General features: G+C 45.0%; 1 protein-coding gene across 2 annotated transcripts; it reads left to right on the forward strand.

Annotated features, from left to right (window-relative positions):
* Positions 1-1,632: 1,632 nt before the first annotated feature.
* Positions 1,633-20,509, forward strand: psd2 (pleckstrin and Sec7 domain containing 2). Of its 2 annotated transcripts, XM_027003641.2 has the most exons (14): positions 1,633-1,889; positions 2,609-3,328; positions 11,751-11,945; positions 12,062-12,142; positions 13,199-13,311; positions 13,520-13,578; positions 15,159-15,248; positions 15,453-15,496; positions 15,675-15,865; positions 16,814-16,884; positions 16,986-17,143; positions 17,333-17,477; positions 18,337-18,480; positions 18,585-20,509. In XM_027003641.2, the coding sequence occupies exons 1-14, from the start codon at positions 1,729-1,731 to the stop codon at positions 18,789-18,791; spliced, it is 2,379 nt and encodes a 792-aa protein (XP_026859442.1). In that variant the 5' UTR covers positions 1,633-1,728; the 3' UTR covers positions 18,792-20,509. The 2 variants fall into 2 exon arrangements, with proteins under 2 accessions (XP_026859442.1, XP_026859443.1); XM_027003642.2 differs by lacking the exons at positions 1,633-1,889; positions 2,609-3,328 and adding an exon at positions 8,446-8,695.
* The last annotated feature ends 1,998 nt before the right edge of the window (positions 20,510-22,507 follow it).

A 22,507-nucleotide genomic window follows, 5' to 3' on the forward strand; every position in this document is an offset into this window, starting at 1 on the left:
ACTCTGAAATCAAAAGGGTGCAATATTAAAGACACACACACACACACACACACACACTTAGACACACACCTTAAATGTTGTGTGCTTGATTCAATCAAGTTGTCATATAACCTCTATCATGACAAGTATATGGCAAGAGAAGGGTATCTTGAAGCATCTTAGACATGTATGTTATTTATATGACATTCTGTTTCAATCTCTCTCTCTCTCTCTCTCTCTCTCTCTCTCTTTCTGTCTCACCCCCCCCCCCCCCCCCCAGTCTGTTATGAAACAGGTGCCCACTCAGCCTTTGTATTGAGCATGTCTCCTGTCCACCAAACAGGCACAGCACAGTTCAAACCCGATCCAAATTAGTCCCTGATTCAGCCTCACCACAGTCACTGTGATTGGCAGGCCATGTGTTGCATGCTGGGAAGAGCTGAGCTAGATGTCAGGTGTCAGCGGAACTGGAAGTTTGGGAGCTCAGAGCCATGCAGCGACAGCATGCTGCAGTGCTGCAGAACTGACATCAGAGACAAGAAGCAGGAATCGGGCTTTAATCCTCTCCGAATTCTGCCTCTTTTAACAGCCGTGCCAATACGTTCTTCCGCCTATTGTCTGTTGTGTATTTGAGTGCGTTTTCCTACATTCCAACATCCACAATTCAGCCTGAACTGCGTTTCAGACTTTTTTTTAAATGTTTTTTTGACATGCTGGAAGATTTTACCCTCAAACCTGTAAAAAGCAGAAGTGTCTACATCACGGAGCTGCAGTTCTGCTCCAGCCGTACTCTAGTATGTCTTGTTTTTGGCTATATATGATTATGTTCATTAGCGTGGCAAAGTGTGCCTCAACTCTGCAAGGCTGAAGCACTAGAATGTCAGGGTTATATATATTTACGCCAGAGCATGGATTCCGAACCAGTGTCAGAATCTAATTGATTTGCCTGAAGACTTTGGGATTATAGATTAGCTTGCTTAAACAGTCTTCCAGTGATTTCTCTTTATTTACATTTAATGTGAACTTCTGCAAAGATTAGTCACAAAGCACTGATTTAGTCTGTAACAATTCTATCAACCTATGAATATCACATGATGTTGAACAACAGTTCAGGAAATTCTGTTATTGTTTTTTGATCATGATCTTATGATTTTGCACAACCAAACTAAATCAACAAATGAATGGTTAGGATTAGGGCTAATAACTTCTGAACTCTGTTTCACTCTGTTTGGTAAGAAAAATGTACGGTAATGTGTTACACTTTAATAAACTTAATTTAATATGCTTTATTAAAAAAAATATTTTAAAATAAATTTTTTTATTGCATCAGTATATAGCTGTCAACTTAATTTCAACCTGTCCCCTTACAGCACTGACCTTTGACCCTAGACCTCCGCACTGGTCCGTGTCCTTGTAATCGCGGACTGCCAAACCGCTGTAACTGAAGAGGCCATCATGAGCAGGGAGGGGCAGGGTGACCCCCTCCACACAGACACCCCACTTCCAGATGTCCAGCCCACACACAGCCAAGAGGAGGCAGCCAGCCCTGCGGGTGGAGGTGCGGAGAAGGAGACGCAGGAGGTGGGGACGGGGCTGGGCACAGGGGAGTGCGGAGTCGGGGAGCAGGTACGCACAGACGGAGCAGAGGCGGGAGCAGCTCCAGAGGAGCAGAGAACTGGGCATACACTGACCAATGGGGAGGAGGAGAAGAGGAGGGAAGGTGAAGAGGGGACCAGAGTGGATGCTGGGATGAATGGCGCCAAGGAGATCTGCTGCTCACCGGCAGTGACTGACAACCGCAAGGGAGGTAGTGCCTGCCTGTCTAGGTCTGAGTGTTGGGGTCAGGACACTCTCCGTCCTCCATCAGACCAATCAGCAAAGGATTCATCAGAGCCATGGCACACAGGAAGGTCAGTCATCTAATGATCTATAACAGCCGACCAAAAAAAACCAAAAAACAGATTACGGTTAGCCTGCAGACCCAATCTAGAGCTAGATTGTTCAGAGAGCTGGAGCACAAGAGAGCTCCTTTGAAGGTCAGTACTGTCTAAGGCATGTTTCTTAGACCAGATGAAAAAAAAAAACCATGAAATAAGGACAAGTGCAGAGTTTTGCTCAGCACCGCACATAGAAGTGAGCAGCATCGTGGCTGATGTTTATATGTGTTTGTATGTAAGACAGTAAAAAAAAAGACACTCGTGAAGATATTTCAGGGCTGAGCAGGGAGGTGTTATGCCATCGAGGGCGTGCCGGTGCGCTTCCGCCAGGGCGTGTCCGTGCTGTTCGGCAATAGCTGTGCAGTTCTGCGGGAGGTGGGCTAGAACACGTGTGCGTGGGTGTGAAACGGAGGGAGATATTTAGGGGGCCTATGTGGCGGGGGAGCTGGCCTGAATGTGGCTGCGCTCTGCTGGGACGCCGCTGCTCCACTCTTGATGCATGACTGTGACAGCAGCACAGCTAAAGATAGGACAAGCATGCCCACCTTCCTGGAGCCAGCCAGCCACTGTGTGTTTGCGGCGCGGCCCGAGCACGGAGGGTGTGCGGAAGCGAAAAGGATCATGGCTTGTCGGTGGGTGCGCTGACCGGAGTGTGTGTGTGTGTGTGTGTGTGCGTGCGTGCGTGAATACAGGGTGGAGAACGGCACGGGGGACGACAGCAAAGGCCACGAGGAAGACGAGGGGTGTGATGATGAACCAGCGCAGGGACACCTGGATGCTTTCAGCTCCACCTTTGAACTCTCAGTGGAAGAGGCAGATACAGAGGTAAAGAGGAAAGAGGCGGTGAACCGGGACAGCTTCAGCTCAGCATTTGAACACCTTGTCGAGCGGGACGTCGGGCAGGTCGGCCAGCCCGTGGCACTCGAGGAGGAGGAGGAAGACGGCGAGGAAGAGTGCGACCGCACGAAGGAGAGCCAGGACGGCTTCAGCTCCACATTTGAGCGCATCGTGGAGTCGGAGCTGCTGAGGGGCGGAACCTGCTACAGCAGCCTGGATTCGCTGGACGTGCTGTCGCTCACGGACGAGACGGACAGCTGCGTGAGCTTTGAGGCTCCGCTCACGCCACTCATCCAGCAGAGGGCACTGGTGGGCCCGGAGCCGCAAGAGCTCGAGCTGGAGACCGTGCAGGAGGGCACAGAGACCCAGGAAGGGGAGGGGGAACCGGCCATGGACGCCGGGAGAGAGAAAACCAGTGATGGAGCTGGCTCTGGGAGCCCCCTCCGGACCTCCATCCCAGGAAGCAGGTCTGAAAATGTCCTTAGCCAGCCAACACAGTGGTCCATTCCCAATGGCTTCCACAACGACCGGTCAGGCAACAGAGAGACGCCAGGAATCCTCCCCAGCTCAGTCAGGTAAGGGTCTGTGTGTGTGTGTGTGTGTGTGTGTGTGTGTGTGTGTGTGTGTGTGTGTGTGTATGTTTGTGTGTATTATGTATGTATGTATTATACTAAATGTCCCTGTTGTCTAAAAAATCAGCTAATTATTGGTAAATGGACATCTGTGCCATCTACAGTTACTGAATTTTATTCAATTTGGCCAGTAGGGGGCATGCAAAGCTCAGTTACTGATCAAACTTAGTGGTTGGTGTTTCTGGCAGAGCAGTGAATTATTGACCCTTTAACAATCTTTTTGTGCAAGATGGTGTGTAGATTGTAAGATTGTAGATTGACCCACATGGAGGTCTGTTTAACTGTTGCCACTGAAGACATAGAACATTTGGTAGGGATTTCCACATCAGGGAATAGAAGAGCACAAAAATGGATGCTCACTGTAGTCGGCCATTTGTGGAGTTAATGTTCGCTCCTGCCGTTTGGGGACCTGTGTGTGTGCTTGGGTTTGGACTGCCTGATTTTGACCGGGAGCCAATATCCATGTGGAAAGAATTCCAGTCCCGAGAGAGTGGTGGACAGCTACTAATGCTATGGCCCTGTCTTCCACTACATATGCATCTCACAAAGATTTCTGTCAAACATCTGTCTTAGTGCCTGAAGAGGTCTCCTCTCTCCCCAACCCCTCTCTCCCTCTCTGCCTCCCTCCCTCTCTCTCCATGTCTCTCATTTGAGTATCCTACTCTCCCCCCAGCCCCCCACATCCGTCTGGAATGCTAAGCAGCAGATGTTGTCGTTTTTTCTTCTCCCCCTCTTTTTAAATGACTAGCAGCTTCCTGCCCCCCAGTGTGGCTGAATGCAGCATTGTTTTTGGGAGGGTGACATCATTGCCTTTGGCCTTCCTCTTGTGCGGCGGGACCCTTATGCTGCAGACCTCAGCCTAAACTGCTGCTGGAGTGATCAGCACATTTACTCTTCACTGCTCCGGTACTCGACCCAAGATCATGTGCTCACTTTCCCCTGACTGCACGGGGCTAACCCTGCGTTAGCGTGTTACCCATGAACATGAGTAGTGGACGTACGAAAAGGGCTATTTATTAAAATGGCCCTCTCAGTGTAAGAGGCTAATATCATTACCGTACGTTACATGTGGCGTGGTGGTTACTTCGGCGACGGACGGCAGCGGGGGTGGCGGGCGGGGTTTGCCGTTGCTCCTCCCGGAGGCGGATCAGCCGATGTTGCGGCCCTTTCAGGATGGCGTCGCGCCAGGAAGGGCTGCGCTCCTCAAGACCGGCCCCCCGGCTATCGCTCCTCTCCTGTGCGTGGAGCAAAGCATGCGTTGAACGTTAGCAGCGCAGAGAGAGAGAGAGAGAGAGAGAGAGAGAGAGAGAGAGAGAGAGAGAGAGAGAGAGAGAGAGAGAGAGAGAGAGAGAGAGAGAGAGAGAGAGAGAGAGAGAGAGAGAGAGAGAGAGAGAGAGAGAGAGAGAGAGAGAGAGAGAGAGAGAGAGAGATGCTTTGTTTAGGCCGCGGCGTGACGTGAAATAGAAAATTGTGAGGACCTTTGGAACGTCCGCACCAAATCAAAACACCTCACTCTTAATGTGGATAGCTGGTCCAACGTTTCTGCACTTCTTCTCTGTGCTACAGTCTGGTGCTCACTGCAGAAACCTGAGACCTACTGCAGAGCAGCATGGAGGCAGATTCATGTGAGCGCCGCTGGTTTGGGACCCCCTTGGTTCCTTGAGATTTAGAAGAATCACGAACTGTTTATCAAGCAGTCCTTGTTCAAAGTGTGTGTGACTGCGTTTGCATTTCTGTATGTTGGCGAGAATCTGTGTGCATGTCATTGCTTGCATGTGTGTCTGTGTGTGCGCGCAGGTAAACACCAATATGTCTGTGTGTGCTTCTAAGTTTGAGGTGCAAGTCCCACTTGTGTGTCAGCCTTCATCTGTATCACACATCCTTTGCCACAGCTCTGTCCTTTCTCCTCTCCTCATCCTTCCTTGCCTGTGTGCTACTTTGTTGTGGGCTGTGCCTCTCTACTGTACATATGCTATTGCATATTGGTTACATATATGTAGCTGACTGAAACACCCACACACAGCCACACATCTGTCTGCCCTGTGCCACTCCTTCCTGGTTGTATGCGCTCCAGCAAGGGAACTCCTCTGCTCAGATGAGGACTGCTCTTACAGGATGCAATGAGTGCACAGATTCCTGCCTTTCCCAGGTCACACACCAGTCACACCCACTTACAAGCACACACAAACTGACACATACACAGATGTCCAACCCTCACACACACACACACACACAGTTAGAGTTAAAGTCTATTCAGATTCAGGGCTTTGGTTAAAGCCATAGATCTGTCCTAGAAAATGTTTTTAACATCATGCTTGTATAGATTTGATGATTTATTTGCATGTAACTGTGTGTTTATTGTCTTTTATCTTCATTATTTTTTTAAGTTGACCTATATCTGTTATCCAGATCACAACAAAAGTAAAAGTAAAAGAAAAAACACTCAAGAAAAATGCACTTCAGAAATCTTTTCCAAGTGCCTTGGAATAAGGCAGGCAGAGAGAACATACAGAAGCTAGGTCAGAATGGTCAAAGGATCATCGTACTCCACATCTTTCATCTTCTTCAGCAGAAATGACCACTTCTCTGGTCACTTGTTCCGACAAGATGGCAGGCACCTTTCATTTATTTAGTCCTTCAAAATATTACAGTAGTTCACTGGTCACTGGTCATTTCTTACATTTAATTTACAAATCCTATATTTCTTCTTGTAAAAGATGTGTTGTGCTCTAAAAGTCAGCAACCAACAAAGTTTATTAATTTCTCTACGTAATTTTCCTTCGTCTAATGATGTATACAATGCTAAACATCAAGTGTCTTAAATGAACAATATCCTTATTAAGACAAAATTATAACAAGCATAGCTAATGTGCAACATATATTTTTATATGTGGCTTGAGAGGTGACATATATTTTGATATGTATTTAAAGCTGCCCATTAAGAGGTTATATCTAACACGACAGAGTGGAAAAAACAAGCCGTGTTAAGCATCGTTAAAATGGCTCCTTGGTGCATTGCTGTGAGTCTGTGGCTGAGTATCTGCTAGCCCCACCCTACACCACCTCCTTGTGTGCCGACAGGCTGATGCCACGGTTAACTTGTGCACCTACACCTGTGCCAAATACATCTCTCTTTAGCTCAGTGAGAGGTGCAAGTGTGAGGCTGTGGGAGAGTGTGTGTTCAAGGGGGTGTATGTAGTTTTTCAGAGGGTGTTGGGAATAGTGCTGAGCCCAAACCAAGACGAACTGAAGTGAGTTTGAGGGGGCAGACAAATTTGAGAAGCAGATCTCCAGAGAGAGTGGTAAGCTCCTGCCACCATATCTCCAGGGAGAGTGGTAATCTCCTGCCACCAAGATCTCCAGGGAGAGTGGTAATCTCCTGTCTCTAAGATCTCCAAGGAGAGTGGTAATCGCCTGTCTGCAAGATCTCCAAGGAGAGTGGTAATCTCCTGTCACTAAGCTCTCCAGGGAGAGTGGTAATCTCCTGTCACTAAGATCTCCAGGGAGAGTGGTAATCTCCTGTCACTAAGATCTCCAGGGAGAGTGGTAATCTCCTGTCACTAAGATCTCCAGGTAGAGTGGTAATCTCCTGTCACTAAGATCTCCAGAGAGAGTGGTAATCTCCTATTACTAAAAACTCCAGGGAGAGTGGTAATCTCCTGCCACCAAGATGGCAATTGCTCTCCTTATTCTGTACACTTATATACTTAGATTATGTTGCTTTGTGCCTTTAATTGGCTTCTTGGTAGCAGTGTGCGATAACTCTTGAAATTAAGCAATGGCTGCTGAAAATGGGATGCCTTTATCTGGGGCCAGTGGGTTTGTTTTAACATATTTCAAAATTCTAGTGTCCTTGTATGACATGATCTCACAAGCTACAGAATGACAAGAATAAGGAAGAAAGAGAGTGTGTGTGTGTGTGTGTGTTTGTGTGTGTGTGTGTGTGTGTGTGTGTGTGTGTGTGTGTGTGTGTGTGTGTGTGTGTGTGTGTGTGTGTGTGTGTGTGTGTGTGCGTGACTGCTCATGTACGGAGGTCTCAGTCACCGTCTCGGTGGCCTGCTGTTAAATCCTTTCACTTTTGTAGCTCTCCGCAGCCTGTCTGCACTGGGATTAGACTGATCGTAATAACAGTGGCACTCTCCCTCGCTGCCACATCATTACAGCAGCGCCGTGTGCGGCAGCTCTGCGGAACCGGGGCCTGACGCGGTAGCTCCCTGCCCCGGCCACGCCGGGGGGGTGCGGGGTGGGGGGTGTTAGGCTGCTGATGAAAGCCAGCGAAAGCACAGGAGCTGGGGCAGGTTGGCAGGCACGCTCTCCCATTCTCACAGTTCAGACTGGAGTCGGGGAGCTTGATCATCAGGACGAGGACAATTCAGACAGGCGAAAGGAATGTAAAAAATGAGATAGTGATGGTGAAAAGAATAATGCAAATGGAATATGAAAAGGAGACTTATAGGGTACTATATGATGAGAATACTGATATAAATAATGTGAAGGAAAGACTAACGCGTGAGCTTGTTCTTCTCATCCCAACCTTAAACACTTTACCTTTCTGAAACTGTTGTAGCCTATACTGTTACCACTCCACATATTTTGCCTTTTGTCCCTGAAATTGTGTGTGTGTGTGTGTGTGTGTGTGTGTGTGTGTGTGTGTGTGTGTGTGTGTGTGTGTGTGTGTGTGTGTGTGTACGTGCGATATACACACACACACACGTACGTTAAGAGGTTAACTGGTCTTCTGTTCTCGTTGGGTATTATGCACTATTCCCGCTCGGCGATACAGAACATTGAGAGGCAGAGACCACAGTACTGAGCGCTCTGACCCTGATGAGAGCCAATACATAAACGACCTTGGTGCTCCCGGGCATCTGGCCAGAAGCGCGCTTAAACTTCGGAAATATGGAAGTTTGCTAGGCGCTCCAGGGCCATTCACTAAAATCTTACTGGCCATCCTTGTCAGTACTCCACCCCCTTCCCCGGTTCCGATTTTTAGGAACTTCAATCCAAGTGGTTCACTTGGAGTCGGGCAGGACCGGCGGATAAGGGGACGGTTCGCTTTCAGAAACGCGCGGAACTTTTTTTTCGTTGTAAGCATCCAGGCTCCGACTACGCGTCGAAACTACTTTTTGGTCCTAAAGTCCTCAGGTTTGTTTCTGATCTGGAAAGGACCGTATTACCTAATTCGTAAACCGCTAAGGGGCGAATGGATTTACCCGTCTGTTTCACACTGATAATGTTAGTGTTTAGTACACGGTGAAAGATGTGGAAGGAGGAGTACGATGATCATTTCGCCTTTCTGATCGACCTTCTGTAAGTTCTCTCTTCCTGCTTTATTTCGCTTCAGTTGGAAAAGATTTGTGAGATGCAGTATTTTAGTTGGGTGGTGTTTGACTTTGATTTTGATCTTGATAACAGATCCAGGTCAAAATATAGAGATATACTATCAGAAACGGTGTATAAAATCGAGGTTACAGTTTCTTGCAATGAATTAGCAGCCCCCTGCTTTGTGAATGGTTACCGAATGCTCAGGCTGTTTCTGAGCCTTTGTCACCTTTAGAGACTTTTAGTGTTAAAATATTTTACTTTCCTGAAATCTTATTTCCACTCCATATTCCATGTTTTTGTCCCTGAAATAGTTAAAAATGTTTGTGTTTGTCAATCATCTTTTTTTTGTCAGCATGACGCGTTAAATTCTTTTAGCATTAAGCTGTTGTATTCATGCAGATAATGTCAGACATTTATTTATTAACAGAATTTTGAGAATGATTTGTGAGGGTTGGCCTTAGACTAAACATCCTGACAGAGAAATATGTATTTGTTTGTTTGTTTGTGTGTGTGTGTGTGTGTGTGTGTGTGTGTGTGTGTGTGTGCGTGTGTGTATGTTGTCTTAAAACATTGGTCATTTTGTATAACTAGGCTACTTCTGTCTTTTGAAAATGCACAGAAATCAAGTTACACAGAAACGTTTGCATGCAAACACTACCACAGATCACAAAACGGTGTAAAGATTTTGACAGAACAGGATGACGTGCAACCCTCCTTCGACACACCTTGCCGGTGGTTGGCACGTGCCAGGGCCTTCCAGGCATGCTGCCGGCTTAGTCACGGGCAGGCAGGCTCATGTTCTCAGCTGGAAGTGCAGACATTCAGACACATTCAGAAATAGTTTTCTAGTGTTCTACGGATGACTTTACTGGAAGGAATAAGGGTATTTATGGACTTTAGTCACTCTTTCTTAAATGTGTGTTAATGTTTTACACTTTTATACAGACACACCCACACAAACACCGCGTTCCCTGTCAGCATGACCAATTGGAGGCAAACACTCTTGTTTTCTGTGATATAAATGAAGAGGTCTCTAATCTTATTTTCATAGACACAACATGTTATCTGTAGTACAAGTGCATATACGCTACACCTCACGGATCGGTAATCTTTAAGGAGTTTTAAGTGTTTCTTTCACCGTTCTGCTGACTGGGAGCAGCAGATGATGATTCATCACTTCCTGGTGGCTTCTTCAATCCGTACGTCTGCCTGTCATGGCAGTTGCTTGATCGGCTGCGTTGATGTCTGTCTGCTAGTGAGCCAGCCTGAACCAGCGGTTTGGTCATTATAACCAAGCGCCCCACCTGCGCATGTTTTGCAATCCGCCTTCCCTTAAGGTGACTCATCTAGGTTCCGAATGATTTGTTTATTTGCGATTACAGTTTCACAGGAAGAGGATATAATAACAACTGAAATGACTTTTTTTTTGCCACTTGTGGAATAATACCATAAAGCAGATTAAGCCAAAAGAGATAAAACACGAACAAAATAATCATATCAGAGCTATAACTCACCAATATAATGAATTCTGATGTTATGAACGCCTGCCTGTGTGTGTGTGTGTGTGTGTGTGTGTGTGTGTGTGTGTGTGGGCGGGGGGTGATACGGTAAAAACATTACGCGACTACACCTGAGGACATCTTTACAAGGCTCACCCGCACCACCACCACCAGTTATGCAGTAGCACATTTAATAAGGTCAATGATGGTTTTAATTCAGCGCTTACAAATGTAAAGGAAGAGGAGAACTTATTTTTAAATGAAACATACGGTTGGTCCAGGTTTCTAGAATTACTGGTAACAGCTGTGTGTCTGCTAATAAAAACATACGGTGATTTATAGTAACACAGAAGCCATATCTTTTGATTTCCCGTCCTGTGTTGCCATGCCGCCCACTCTTCTCTGAAGCCTGGCGTCACGCACAGCCCAGAGGGGGTGCGTTTGAACCAAAGAGAGCGAAGCGACTTTGGGTTCAGATCCAGTCAGGGCTAAATTGAGCCTGATAGCCCCCGAATGCCGCTCAGCGGTGCCGGGGGTTCGCTGGAGGATCGTGGCTAATGCTGCAGAAGGGGCCATCTGCTCGAGGGGGACATAAATTGCGTCTCTCTCAAAATGTCGGGTTCCGCCGGCGCCATGGCAACCAGCACATTACCGCACCTTATCGAGTTTGGGCCTAATGCAATTGCGGCAATTAAATTATGATAAATAAATAAATAAATAAAAACACAAGCTCGTCCACAAAGAAGGCCCGCCTATCATTTATTCAGCAGGTTGGAGCGAATATGGCGCCCCTCAAGCTTACGGCGTCCGAGGGTGCGGTGGGTCCTCTGGACAGAGCTGTTTAAGTTTTGAGGCTGTTTTAGAGGGAGTAAATGTATCTGCTGCTTGTCATGTCCAGAAAACATAGCAGCAGTAACAAAAAACAAAAAGCAAAAAACACGTATTCGCAGTTCGGATTTCGATTTCACACTTTAGCCCAGCAAAAAAACCAAAACAAAACAAAGAAAAACCGTGCACCAGTAACTTGCTTGTGCAAGCCATGTTTGCCCATCGCACCACACGTTTGAATGACTTTTCGGGGCGTATGTTCGTGGCGTTTAGGACTAGGATTCGGAATAAATTCATAAGTAATTTGGAAGGTCATGAATTAAACAATAGCTGTGCGTCTGTCACCCCAGAGAGGAAGTCATGACAGCTCTACGTAGCTGTCAGCATATGGAAACCCTGCACACTCCACTCGTCTGGAAATTTGAAAAACTCACTATTGCGCATCTACCCTCATTCAAATAACTGTAGTCATTAACAGCTTAATTACTTAATTAGTGCATGTCCCACCCATAGGATGGGACAGAAGGAATGGGTGCTGAGGTGCTCACTGAGCATTCCTGCTCATTGCTGTAAACGCAGCCATCAATGGCCCCAGATAGCCTGCTGTAGTAGTTTGAAATAATGCGCATTTCTGCGGTCTAAACACGTTCATTAACCGGCTCTGCGTGTGATATCGATGCCGAGACGTTCTGATGTGCCTTCTTTTGCTGCAGTGATGCCAGTTTCACAGACGGGGTGTGTGACTCAGACTCTGAGCTGGGTAGCTTGGAAACTCTGGAGAGGGGCAGCACCGATACCCTGACCAACGGCTGCCGCGCTGACGCGGATGCCGCCAAGCGCCTGGCGAAGAGGCTGTTCTTCCTCGAGGGCTTCAAGCGTTGTGACGTCGCGCGGCACCTGGGCAAGAAGTGAGCGCGCGATTGCGTTAAATACGTACGCTCGGGTCCGCCCAGAGCCAAAAGAACAACAACAACAACAACAACAACAACAGCAACAGCAAAAGGTGTCTCCCTCTCTGTTGCAGCAATGAATTCAGCCAGATGGTGGCGTCGGAGTACCTGAGCTTCTTTGACTTCACGGGGTTGTCCTTAGACAGAGCACTAAGGTGAGGCCCGTTCTCACGCCGTCTGTTGTCGGGTTATTTTCTCCTGCGATAGAAAGTCGGATCCGTGACTTCTCAGATGTCGCTCGTTTCTCTAGTTTCGTTTTGCCAAACATGCTGACTTGAAAAAAGTCTGGGCAGCCCACAGTGGAGAGGTTTGAGTGCTTGGCACACAGCAGCCGCAGCTTCCAAACTGAGCTCCGCTGCTTTCTTTTAACTTCTCAAGTTAAGCCGTAGCTGTTACATGTTGACGTGAGATTAAACATTCACGGGAAAGTACAGCTTCTCACAGGCTTGTCAGGCACTCTGGTGTCTCACTCATGCCACAAATAAACCTCCCGAATGGAACATTTCAGCTCAGCACTCTGTTAAGCCCAGAGCTAAACAGACTAGCCAGCTGCTAACACAATTACATTTTATTTCAGTTTCCCTCCTATTACAAGTAAATGGTCCTTACATGAGTACATTCCAAATTACCTCTAGGACGCTTTGCTCCTCTCTGGGCGTTCAGGAAATGTATGATCAAAAGAATCTGCCTTTTCTAAAAAGAAAAAGGACGAAAACATGTATTTTTAACAAAGCACTAACGGTGTTGAATAGTCTGCTTACACGAGTGATAACTATTTCTAAATATTTTTAACAAATCTGATTTTTAAAGTCCAACTGTAAAACTTTAGGTTTTTTTTTTATTATGTTCTTGCATTTGACTGATAAGGCTGAGGTTTGGCTGAGAGGAAGATCAAACTGGTGCAGTAATGCTTTACAGTGCAGACATTACAGAACAATGCATGGAGAAAAGAATGAAATTCCATACACAGAAAGGCAAGAATGCCGTTAGTCCAGGGAAAGCCTACATTAGTCAGTATTGTAGAATGAGTGCTTGGAAATTGCTAAGGCAATCCGCTAGGACATTCTGGGCTCTTTTCCCAGCGCACAGACCAAGCCTCTGTGACTCAGGTAACGTTGCTGATCCAGAAATCCTCCAGTAGGCATATGGCTTACTTTTGTCTCAGAGAGGGCCCTCTTACTCACATCCACCCCCTCACCCCCCCGACACAGGAACTTCCTGAAGGCATTTCCTCTGATGGGAGAAACGCAGGAGAGAGAACGGGTCTTGGTGCACTTCTCCAAACGCTTCTGCCACTGCAACCCTGAGGCCCTCACCTCGGAAGGCAAGGACCGCCATACACACTGAGCATGGCAGGGAAACACTTACTGGATGAGAAACACCACTGTGTGTGTATGTGAGTGTGTGTGTGTGTGTGTGTGTGTGTGTGATTGTGTGTGTGTGTGTGTGTGTGTGATTGTGTGTGTGTGTGTTTATCAGGTGTATGATGTGTGCAGGTGTCTTTAAGTACAGTTGCCCTGTTGTATTCGCAGATGGAGCTCACACATTGACCTGCGCTCTTATGCTGCTGAATACAGACCTGCATGGCCATGTATGTACATAACAATTGGGCATGCTCTCTCTCTCTCTCTCTCCCTCTCTCTCTCTCTCTCTCTCTCTCTCTCTCTCTCTCTCTCTCTCTCTCTCTCTCTCTCTCTCTCACTCACTCACTCACTCACTCACTCACTCACTCACTCACACACACACACACACACACACACACACACACATTCAATTACCTCTTATTAATTCCCATGTAATATGAGCTTGCTTATTGGTTTTTGTGTCCCTTCCTTCAAGGGCCTCTAGCAGAGCTTGTCTGGAATCCGCCCCTGTTTGTGCAAACCAGTTAATTAGGCTCATCACTTAGTCTCAGAGATGCTGCACTTTGTAATAATTGCATATATAAGATATGGAAATTATAGCCAAAGATCTGATTCACTTCCATGTCCTGCAAAATTACTCTCATTGCTGTATATGGAGGAAAACACACGGCATTGACTGTATACGCTAACGATCTTTTCCGATTTAATTCAAAGTGTGTATTAGATTGATGGGGGGGGGGGGGAGTCCAACCTGCCCTGAATCCAGACTCACCTGATCAGTATGCATCCCTGCAGCCTCACCCTTTAGCCTACACTTTGATTCTAATTCCTTCTGCTGCTTGATGTGTTATGTATATCTGATGCCATTCCTATACATGACAATTGTTTTGTAGCTGGAGACAAAACCTTTGAACACCTATCATTAAATATATTGTTTCTTTCGGCTTTTGTGTATTTTCTAGAGAGAATACAAATAAAATAGCTTGAGGTTGATGCAGGTGACGAAACTGCAAACCATACCCGGTAATGATGTACAGTGTGCCCCACCTATTTTTAGCTCCTAGTCTAGATTCCAGCTGTCCTGAGGCCTGCAAGGACGGCTGCTGCAGTGGAGGTTTGGGTGGTGATGCTGTCTGAACATCAGAAAAGTCCTGTGTGGCAGTAATATCTCCTGCCCTTCTCTCTGCAGTTATTGCTAGATGGTTCTAACACTGCCATTCGTTCGGTCTCCATTCTGTCTAACACACTCCTGTTTCTGCCTTGTCTTTCCCGATGCCCTTATCTCACTCTGTGGCCGTTGTCATGAGCAGGTGGTAAGTGAGGCTTCCCCCCCCCCCCCCACTTCCTGTGCATGTTTCTCTTTCTTTTCTTTAATGAATTCAACATCTTGGACATGCTGTAAATTTTCCACCCACCCCCACCCCCCACCCCCCAATAGTTTTAACATGTTGCTTGTGTTCCTTATTTTTATAAGAAGACTGTTTCAGAGAAAAGGGATGTTAGTATGGCTAAATCTTGGGGTTTGTTTGGTTTGGTAGAGATTCTCTTTAGGGAGGGAAAAAAAATGGTGCAATGGCAGGAAAATGCTGCAATTCAGAAAGCCTAGATGGTACGGGCAAAGCGTTGTTGATGCACTACTGCCATCTAGTGGCGCGGTTTTTAATATTTAATATATATTAATTGGATGCTATGGAATTTTCTCAGCTTTGTCACTTGCCCAAATGTGCCGTCAGTTAATTTGTTAAGAACACAGTAATAATTCATCTAAACTGAACACAGTTTGTGTGTGGATCTGTTATTGTCTTAGAACATTGGGAAGAAGATGTCCTGCCAGCAGTTTATTAGCAATCTGGATGGTCTGAATGATGGCAAAGATTTTCCCAAAGAACTACTCAAGGTACTGGGCAGATTTCTAATGTAGTGTAAAGGGAGTTCCATAGTTTATTCATTATATGAGCTATGTTGAATGTACAAAGACAGAGGAAATATGATTTGCACCAAACTGGCCATTACTGTCAGTATAACAGGAATTCAGCATTGGTGCTGGAATGCAGTAGCAAGTAGCTAACAGGAGCGCTTCTCTCCTCACTGACCTCCGTAGGTGCTGTATAATTCAATCAAGAATGAAAAATTAGAATGGGCCATGTGAGTATCTGTTTCCTTGGAATTCAACGTATGTGTGTGTGTGTGTGTGTGATTAAACTATGCATGACATTTGTTTATTACGTCTGTGTATTAGAAAGCACACTGTGTGTAAAATAGCAAGGAATAGAAACCGAAGAAGCGTGCGTGCGTGCGTGCAATAACTTCTCTCCATTTGCAGTGAGGAAGAAGAATTGAGGAAGAGTCTGTCAGAGCTGGTGGAAGACCAGTGTGAGGCAGTCGGAAAGAGGGTTGTCAGGGTAACGGATGGCAGTAACCCTTTCATTGCCATCCCACTCTTGCTTAACGCGGCCACGTACAAGCATGGAATCCTCACCCGCAAAAGCCACGCTGACATGGACGGAAAGCGCAGTGAGTGTCGCAGAGAGCGTGAAAGACAAAGAAAGACGCACTAGGCCTGCTTTCTCATGACCGCAAATGGCAATGGAAAATGTTACTCTGAAATATTTTAGGTAACTAAAACAAATACCAAAGACCTGGCTCACACAGACATGACAAGCTTGGACCGTCGCAGCACACGTGTAGACATGATGAGACGCGTGCAAACGATGCACATTTAAACAGCCGAGGGTGGGCGATACGTATGGTCCTCATGATAAATGACATCACAATGCACTTTTCTGGATAAATAGTAGGATAAGAAAACTCTTTATTAATCCCAAAGGAAATTGCAGAATTGCCGTTTCTGCGAGGACATTTTCTAAACGTTACACGTAGGCCGCTGACCAACAGTATGTTTAATAAAACATTTGACTAATCGTAGAGAATCTGTAAACAACAGTCAGTGGGGTCACATTGTCAGATTCAAACTGCATAGCAACCAGAAGCTGGCTGGCCTCTTTGTGTTAATTTTTTTTTTTTTAATTTTAACTATTTTTAACAGAATTTATCAAATGTGTCAAGTTTTTGCTTGAACACTCTTTTCAGCTTAGCAAAACAAAAGCCGAATGTTGTGATACATCTTGTGTATTCTTCGGGTATGATATTACATTTTTACCATATTGCCCACCCCTGCATACCACTACATAATGATATATCAACAGTAAGCACGTGGGCCCTCAGTGCTCCCATGTCTCTAAGGTAACTGCTAGAATGCGGAGGAAGATCATATTAGACAGAGCGCATATACTGAGCTGAGCTATCAGACTTGCTGGTGAAAACCTAGACTCCCAGCATGAGGAGGAGATATCCTTCAAACCTGCATACAGCATGTATAAACATCTGAAACCATTGTTGAAATCTATTTATCTCTCTCTCGCTCTCTCTCTCTCTCTCTCTCTCTGCCCCCTCCCGCCTTAGCCCCAAGAGGGCGACGAGGCTGGAAAAAATTCTATGCTGTGCTGAAGGGCATGATCCTCTATCTTCAGAAGGTAATACACACACACACACACACACACACACACACACACACACCTCTTCATTGCTTCAGTACTCCCTTACATGAGGCTCTCTTTCACCAACATGTGTCCAGGATGAGTATAAGCCAGATAAGGACCTGTCTGAGGTGGATCTGAAGAACGCGGTGCGTGTGCATCATGCCTTGGCCATCAGGGCCTGCGACTACAGCAAGAGACCCAACGTCCTCAAGCTCAAAACATCAGACTGGAGGGTCTTCCTTTTCCAGGCCCCGTAAGCACTGCGCTCTTTTAAGATTAGCTGGTGGTGAGAGTTCTCGTTAACGGTTAGAATAATTATCAATTAGTAACGGCAGTAATGAGGATGACGTGGCACAGGTTGCGCGTTCAGCGCTGAGTGATTTATTTGCTATGTAAGTGCGCACGCATGCCAACGTGAACGTGCGCACGTCTTCGTCTGTAGGAGTGAGGAGGAGATGATGTCATGGATCTTCAGGATAAATCTGGTAGCAGCTCTCTTCTCTGCTCCGGCCTTCCCTGCTGCCATTGGCTCCATGAAGAAGTTCTGCAGACCCCTCCTACCCTCGTCGACAACCAGGCTCAGTCAGGTACACACACACACACACAGACACCTCGCGCACACACCATTTACATTCACACATACAGCCACAGACGCACACTTGCACTAAACTAACCTACACATACAAAAATGCTCTCACTGATACAGGTAAGCTATACACACCTGGTTATTCTTTTTCGTGTTCTACACAATTGCAAGAACACAACAAAAGCATCCACACAAACCGATTCACACCAGCAGTGTGCCCTGGCCCTGGCTTTTGGGCTATAGCCCAGGATTTTTTTCCAATTCGCATTATGAGGTGAACTTTGAGTAAAACCATAGTAAAATATAACTACGATTTCACTCAGTATGGCTAGACTGAAAAACAATAGAATCCAACTGCTCCACCCAAACTTGATCACTCTCCCATTTATCTTTTCCTTTGTCATCGTCTTTGAGTCTCAGAATTTACGTGCGACATTAACAACAAAGAAAAGGGTATTGCTAACACACCAGGGTATACATAGTCACAGTTGGGTAGCAAAAATAGTTATAAAAAAGGTTACAAAATGACTCTGCATTCATTTCATTGTCTTCTTACAATGACTCAGTGAAACCTCCTACTGGGAGGCGCTTAACAGGTAGACTGTGTTTTCTTGGCACTACTGTCAAAGGTTACATGTCTGAGATTAGTATTCAAGCCCTTTATGTATTCACTTTTCTTGCTAAGGTTAAACTGCAATGAGGTTAAAAGTGTGTTGGGTTTATGACGGTACTTTCAAAAACAAATTGGCTTTAGCTAGCAGCTCCTGCTAAAAAAATCTGCACGACTGCGGCCTGAGCCCTTAAACTGGAATAAAGTTAAATTAGCCTAGAATAAAGTTAAATTCTTTTGGTTGGTGCAGGAGGAGCAGCTGAAGTGTCATGAGAGTAAGCTGAAGCAGATCTCTTTGGAGGTGGAGGAGCACAAGCGCAACCCACCAGAGCTCACGCCCAAGAGCAAAGAGACCGAGGAGTACCGCCTGAAAGAGCACTATCTTACCTACGAGGTCAGCAGCCAGCGAGCACTACATTACCCATAAGCACCATGAACTTCAGCAATCTAGACAACTTGTCTCACTGCATGTCATTGTTTGTGTCCTGGCCCGTGCAGAAGAGCCGCTACGAGACGTACATTAGCCTGCTGCAGGCCAAGCTTGGTGCAGGGACAGACGACCTGGACAAGCTAGAGGCCAGCGTCTTCAGCGGCGAGGGCAGGGACGGCCCCCTGCGCAAGACCCACTCCAGCCCGTCCATAGGCCAGGCGCATGGACTCAACGGGCGGGCTGGCCATAAACATGCCCCCGACAGCTGCAGCTGAAGGGCAGGCTTGCACACCGTGAACTTTGACCTTGGACCTAATCGCTATTGTCTGACAGCTAGACACGAAGGCATCGGACATCTGAGGCAGTCTTCTTCCGTGAAAAAAAAAAGAAAGAGAAACATGAAGTAGCTTAAAAAACATCATTATTTCAATGTACAGTAAATTACAATTATTGTAAGTATTATTAGTGTTATAACACCAACGTTTTTATTACTGAAGCGAACATTCATTATGTGCCAAAAAAAGGAATTGAAAGTGGAGACCAAGGCTGTATTTGAGGAATGCTTTCACACCATGTGACTGCATTGTCATGTCATAAGAGAACTGATTATGACATCATATGGTGATTTTTAATGATTGTAAATGAGAGGCACTATGAGGTCACAAGGCTAATTTATTGTGATGTCAGGAGATGCCTTTTTGCAGCTTCATGTGACACTTTCTCTGATGTCACACTGAGATTACTCTGACATCAGAATGCATTATTGGAGCTTTTGTTTGTGACGTGGCAGCATGAAGTGATGACACGATGATCCTGATGAAGCTGTGACCCATTTGGGATGACGTCACAGTGTGCAAATAATCTAAGGCATGTGGGCAGAGATGGCTTCTTGGTGGACTTGTTTGATTTTTGCTAGAGATGTAGCATTTGGCTTATTTGTGAGGTCATCAATATCTCTGCCTCAGCAGTAGCCATTTTAAGGGCTCTGTCACACACTGTAGTGTGTGTTCAGATTCACATGAGCTGTCTACAGTATGATGCAAAACTCCCATTATTTATTATGTCATATTTATTTATTGCAAAGTTTCTTTTCTGAGCCATCACGGTGGACTTTGGCACTTGCAATGTTGAAAGCAATCTATCTAAAATGAGTTGAATTTATATTTAATCTCAGTTCTTTTTCAATGGAGCTACCTGCTGGGGGTCACGGGAGGGACCCAAGGGGAGGATCTTAAAAAAAAAAAAAAGGTTAACTATTACCAGAAAAGACAGGGTATGTGACAGAAAAACAAAGCATGAGTGAGCGTGTGTGTGTGTGTGCATGTGTATTAGCAGGACTGAGAGACAGCGAGGGGCAGAGAACAGTTTGAGATTTACTTGTATGTCAACAGTGAAGAGGACAATTTTAAGTGTGTGAAAGTGACATGGGAGTCCTTGTCTTCTTACAGCTGACCACAAAAGCCTTCTGAACAAACGTGGACAAAGCGTGAAGCAGCAGGACTGCGAACTCTGACCAAGTTACCTACTCATGTCTCCATCTCGCGCTGTAGCACGGAGGACTAAACTATACAAGCGTCACGTGTTCAGACGGATGATTGCGCATCAGCACAGGGAACATGGGACCAGCATTACCTGTCTGTGGGGAGGGGGTGGAGAGTCCACGGCACCGTAAGCGTGTTTGGCTCTCCAGCTGGGCACTGTCAACTCCACGTGTCTCCATTCGTCTCCGTGGTACGGACTTTGAGTGTTTGAGGAAAGTGCACGTGGAATTTTTTTTCTAGTGCAGTTTTGACGCATGATGACAGTGTGAGTGAGAGAATGAGCTTTTGGCTCAACCAGGAGCTGCAATTTTATACAGTCTTAGTAACTGCTTTCCTAAACTCACTTCCTTATATTCGTCGCTTTGGCTGTTGTGCTAACAATGATTTTCCCCAATGTTTAGGGTAGAATACAAATGCTGTTGTAATAAAAGATTGTGATGATTATTTTATCATTTCCCCTGCTCTGCTGGGATTTTTCTACAACATGACCTTTTTTTTTTTCCTGGCCCCAAAATAGCTTTATTTATTTATTTACTTTTTTTTTCTCCTAGACTATGAGCACACGCTGTCGCTGACGTCTAGTAACGAGAGCTTTATGCAGCCCTTTATGCAACCCATATACTACTTTGCCAACTCACATTTGAAACTTTAAACTGTGAAAGCAAAATTGAGTGGGAGATGTCGAGAAGGAAAGGCGATTTTAACGCATTGCGAACGCTATTCGATGCAGACCTCAACAGTTATGACAGTTCTGCTTGCTACACGAAGCAGAGGAAATACGCTGAGAATATAAACACTGAAGATAATTTTGCTGAAGTTATTTCAGATTTGTTTGAATTCAGTTTTGGAAGCCTTCCAACTTCAACTGAAAGAGTTGCATGCTTAGCGCATCTCCACAGGCACGCATAACACTTATTTAGTGACCAAATCCACTATTACATGCTACAAATTACCATGTTGCCATTTTACTAATATATAATATTAGTGAATGAGAAAATATTGCAGGCACACTGTAGACATCTTATCAAAGCAATAGGTCACACATGATGTGCAACTTTTACGTTAGATGACCTAAGCTGGCAGAATGACAAGGATGAGACTCTACTTGTAATATTATTTTTTACATATAAACAAGGCCTATTCTTTACAAAACTATATATTAATAACAAGGACCATATTAGCAGTAGCTAAACAAGGTATTTTTATACCGATTCGCAGCTCTAGGAGCATGTTTAACAATTTCATCCTTCCTATTTACACTTTAACAGCTTAACAATTTAGACCATTATACTGTCGTTTTGCAGTAATGCCTTTATGGTTGGTAATGAGGTGAGATGTCTGCAGCTTTTGGGCGCAGTATGAAACTATTCACTTGAAGGGTGGGTATCGTTTTTTTCAGCACCGTGGACAGCTCTTCATCTCGCCAGTAGGGGACATCATAAACATGAGCAGTGTGTTCAAATTCATTATCATTTTACAAAACATAACTTTTGTACATATTATAGCTCTTAACCCAGTGGTTCTCGATATATTTAATTATTATCAATTTAATAATTAAACTGGGTACCAACTGTGGTATTGTCAGTTATTAAACGATTGCTGTATATTAAATGAAGATTCGTACATGACATCTTTGCCATCCTGTTTATATGAAGTTAGGGTACTACTCTAATATATCAGTTAAAAATGCTTGCTGTACGTTCACCGAAGGTTTGCACATTAGACCTCTTGCCCTGAAAGGGTTAACATAACACAATTCAGTCCGACAACACATGAACATGAATGCCAGGGGAATGTATGTTTTATTGCAATTAGTTGTTTTCAGACCAAAAAAAAAAAAAATGCTTTTCCAACCTAGAAACAAAGTACCTGTACAAAAACGCACTTGTCACCAATAACGGAAATTCAGTAAATTTGTGATAATACACAAACAGCTAGAGGATGGATGCAGGATACAGAGGATAACGGTGGTGATGGTGGCACTCATGAAGACGAGAATGAAAGGGACTTCTTCTAATCCTGTGTAAGCACCATATTCATGATAGAAGGAAGGCAAAAACAAGAAAAAACAAGAAAAAATGAAGACTCAAAAATGCATGGATGAACTTTAACATGGTACATACATGAGAGCAATCATCACAGTTTTTTCATCAGACATTTTAACCAACTAAATAAAAAAACAGTTGGTGCACTATTACTTCATCATGCAGTTGACTTTAGTAAACCTTCTGTAACACAGACAAAATAGACTTTAATAAGTAGAAGAACATGATACATCTCTGCCCAACAGCAATTGTCACAAAGCCTGAAAGGAATTTTATACTCTTTTTGAATGTGAGATCTCCTATCAAAAATAATATGCAGATTTTTATTTTTCTTAATATAATTAAAGTGCAAGTATTTATCCATTTGATTCAATGCGTCTGTAAGTATAAAATACAAAGGAAAAA

Source organism: Electrophorus electricus, chromosome 12 (assembly GCF_013358815.1).
Source record: "Electrophorus electricus isolate fEleEle1 chromosome 12, fEleEle1.pri, whole genome shotgun sequence".
Classification (NCBI taxonomy): domain Eukaryota; kingdom Metazoa; phylum Chordata; class Actinopteri; order Gymnotiformes; family Gymnotidae; genus Electrophorus; species Electrophorus electricus.

Bases quoted from the DNA above. Each gene is read 5' to 3' on its own strand.
- psd2 (XM_027003641.2), top strand. From the start codon at position 1,729: ATGAATGGCGCCAAGGAGATCTGCTGCTCACCGGCAGTGACTGACAAC. The intron at 11,946-12,061 runs GTGAGCGCGCGA...TCTCTGTTGCAG, and splicing joins GCGCGGCACCTGGGCAAGAA to CAATGAATTCAGCCAGATGG. The intron at 13,312-13,519 runs GCAAGGACCGCC...TTGTATTCGCAG, and splicing joins TGAGGCCCTCACCTCGGAAG to ATGGAGCTCACACATTGACC.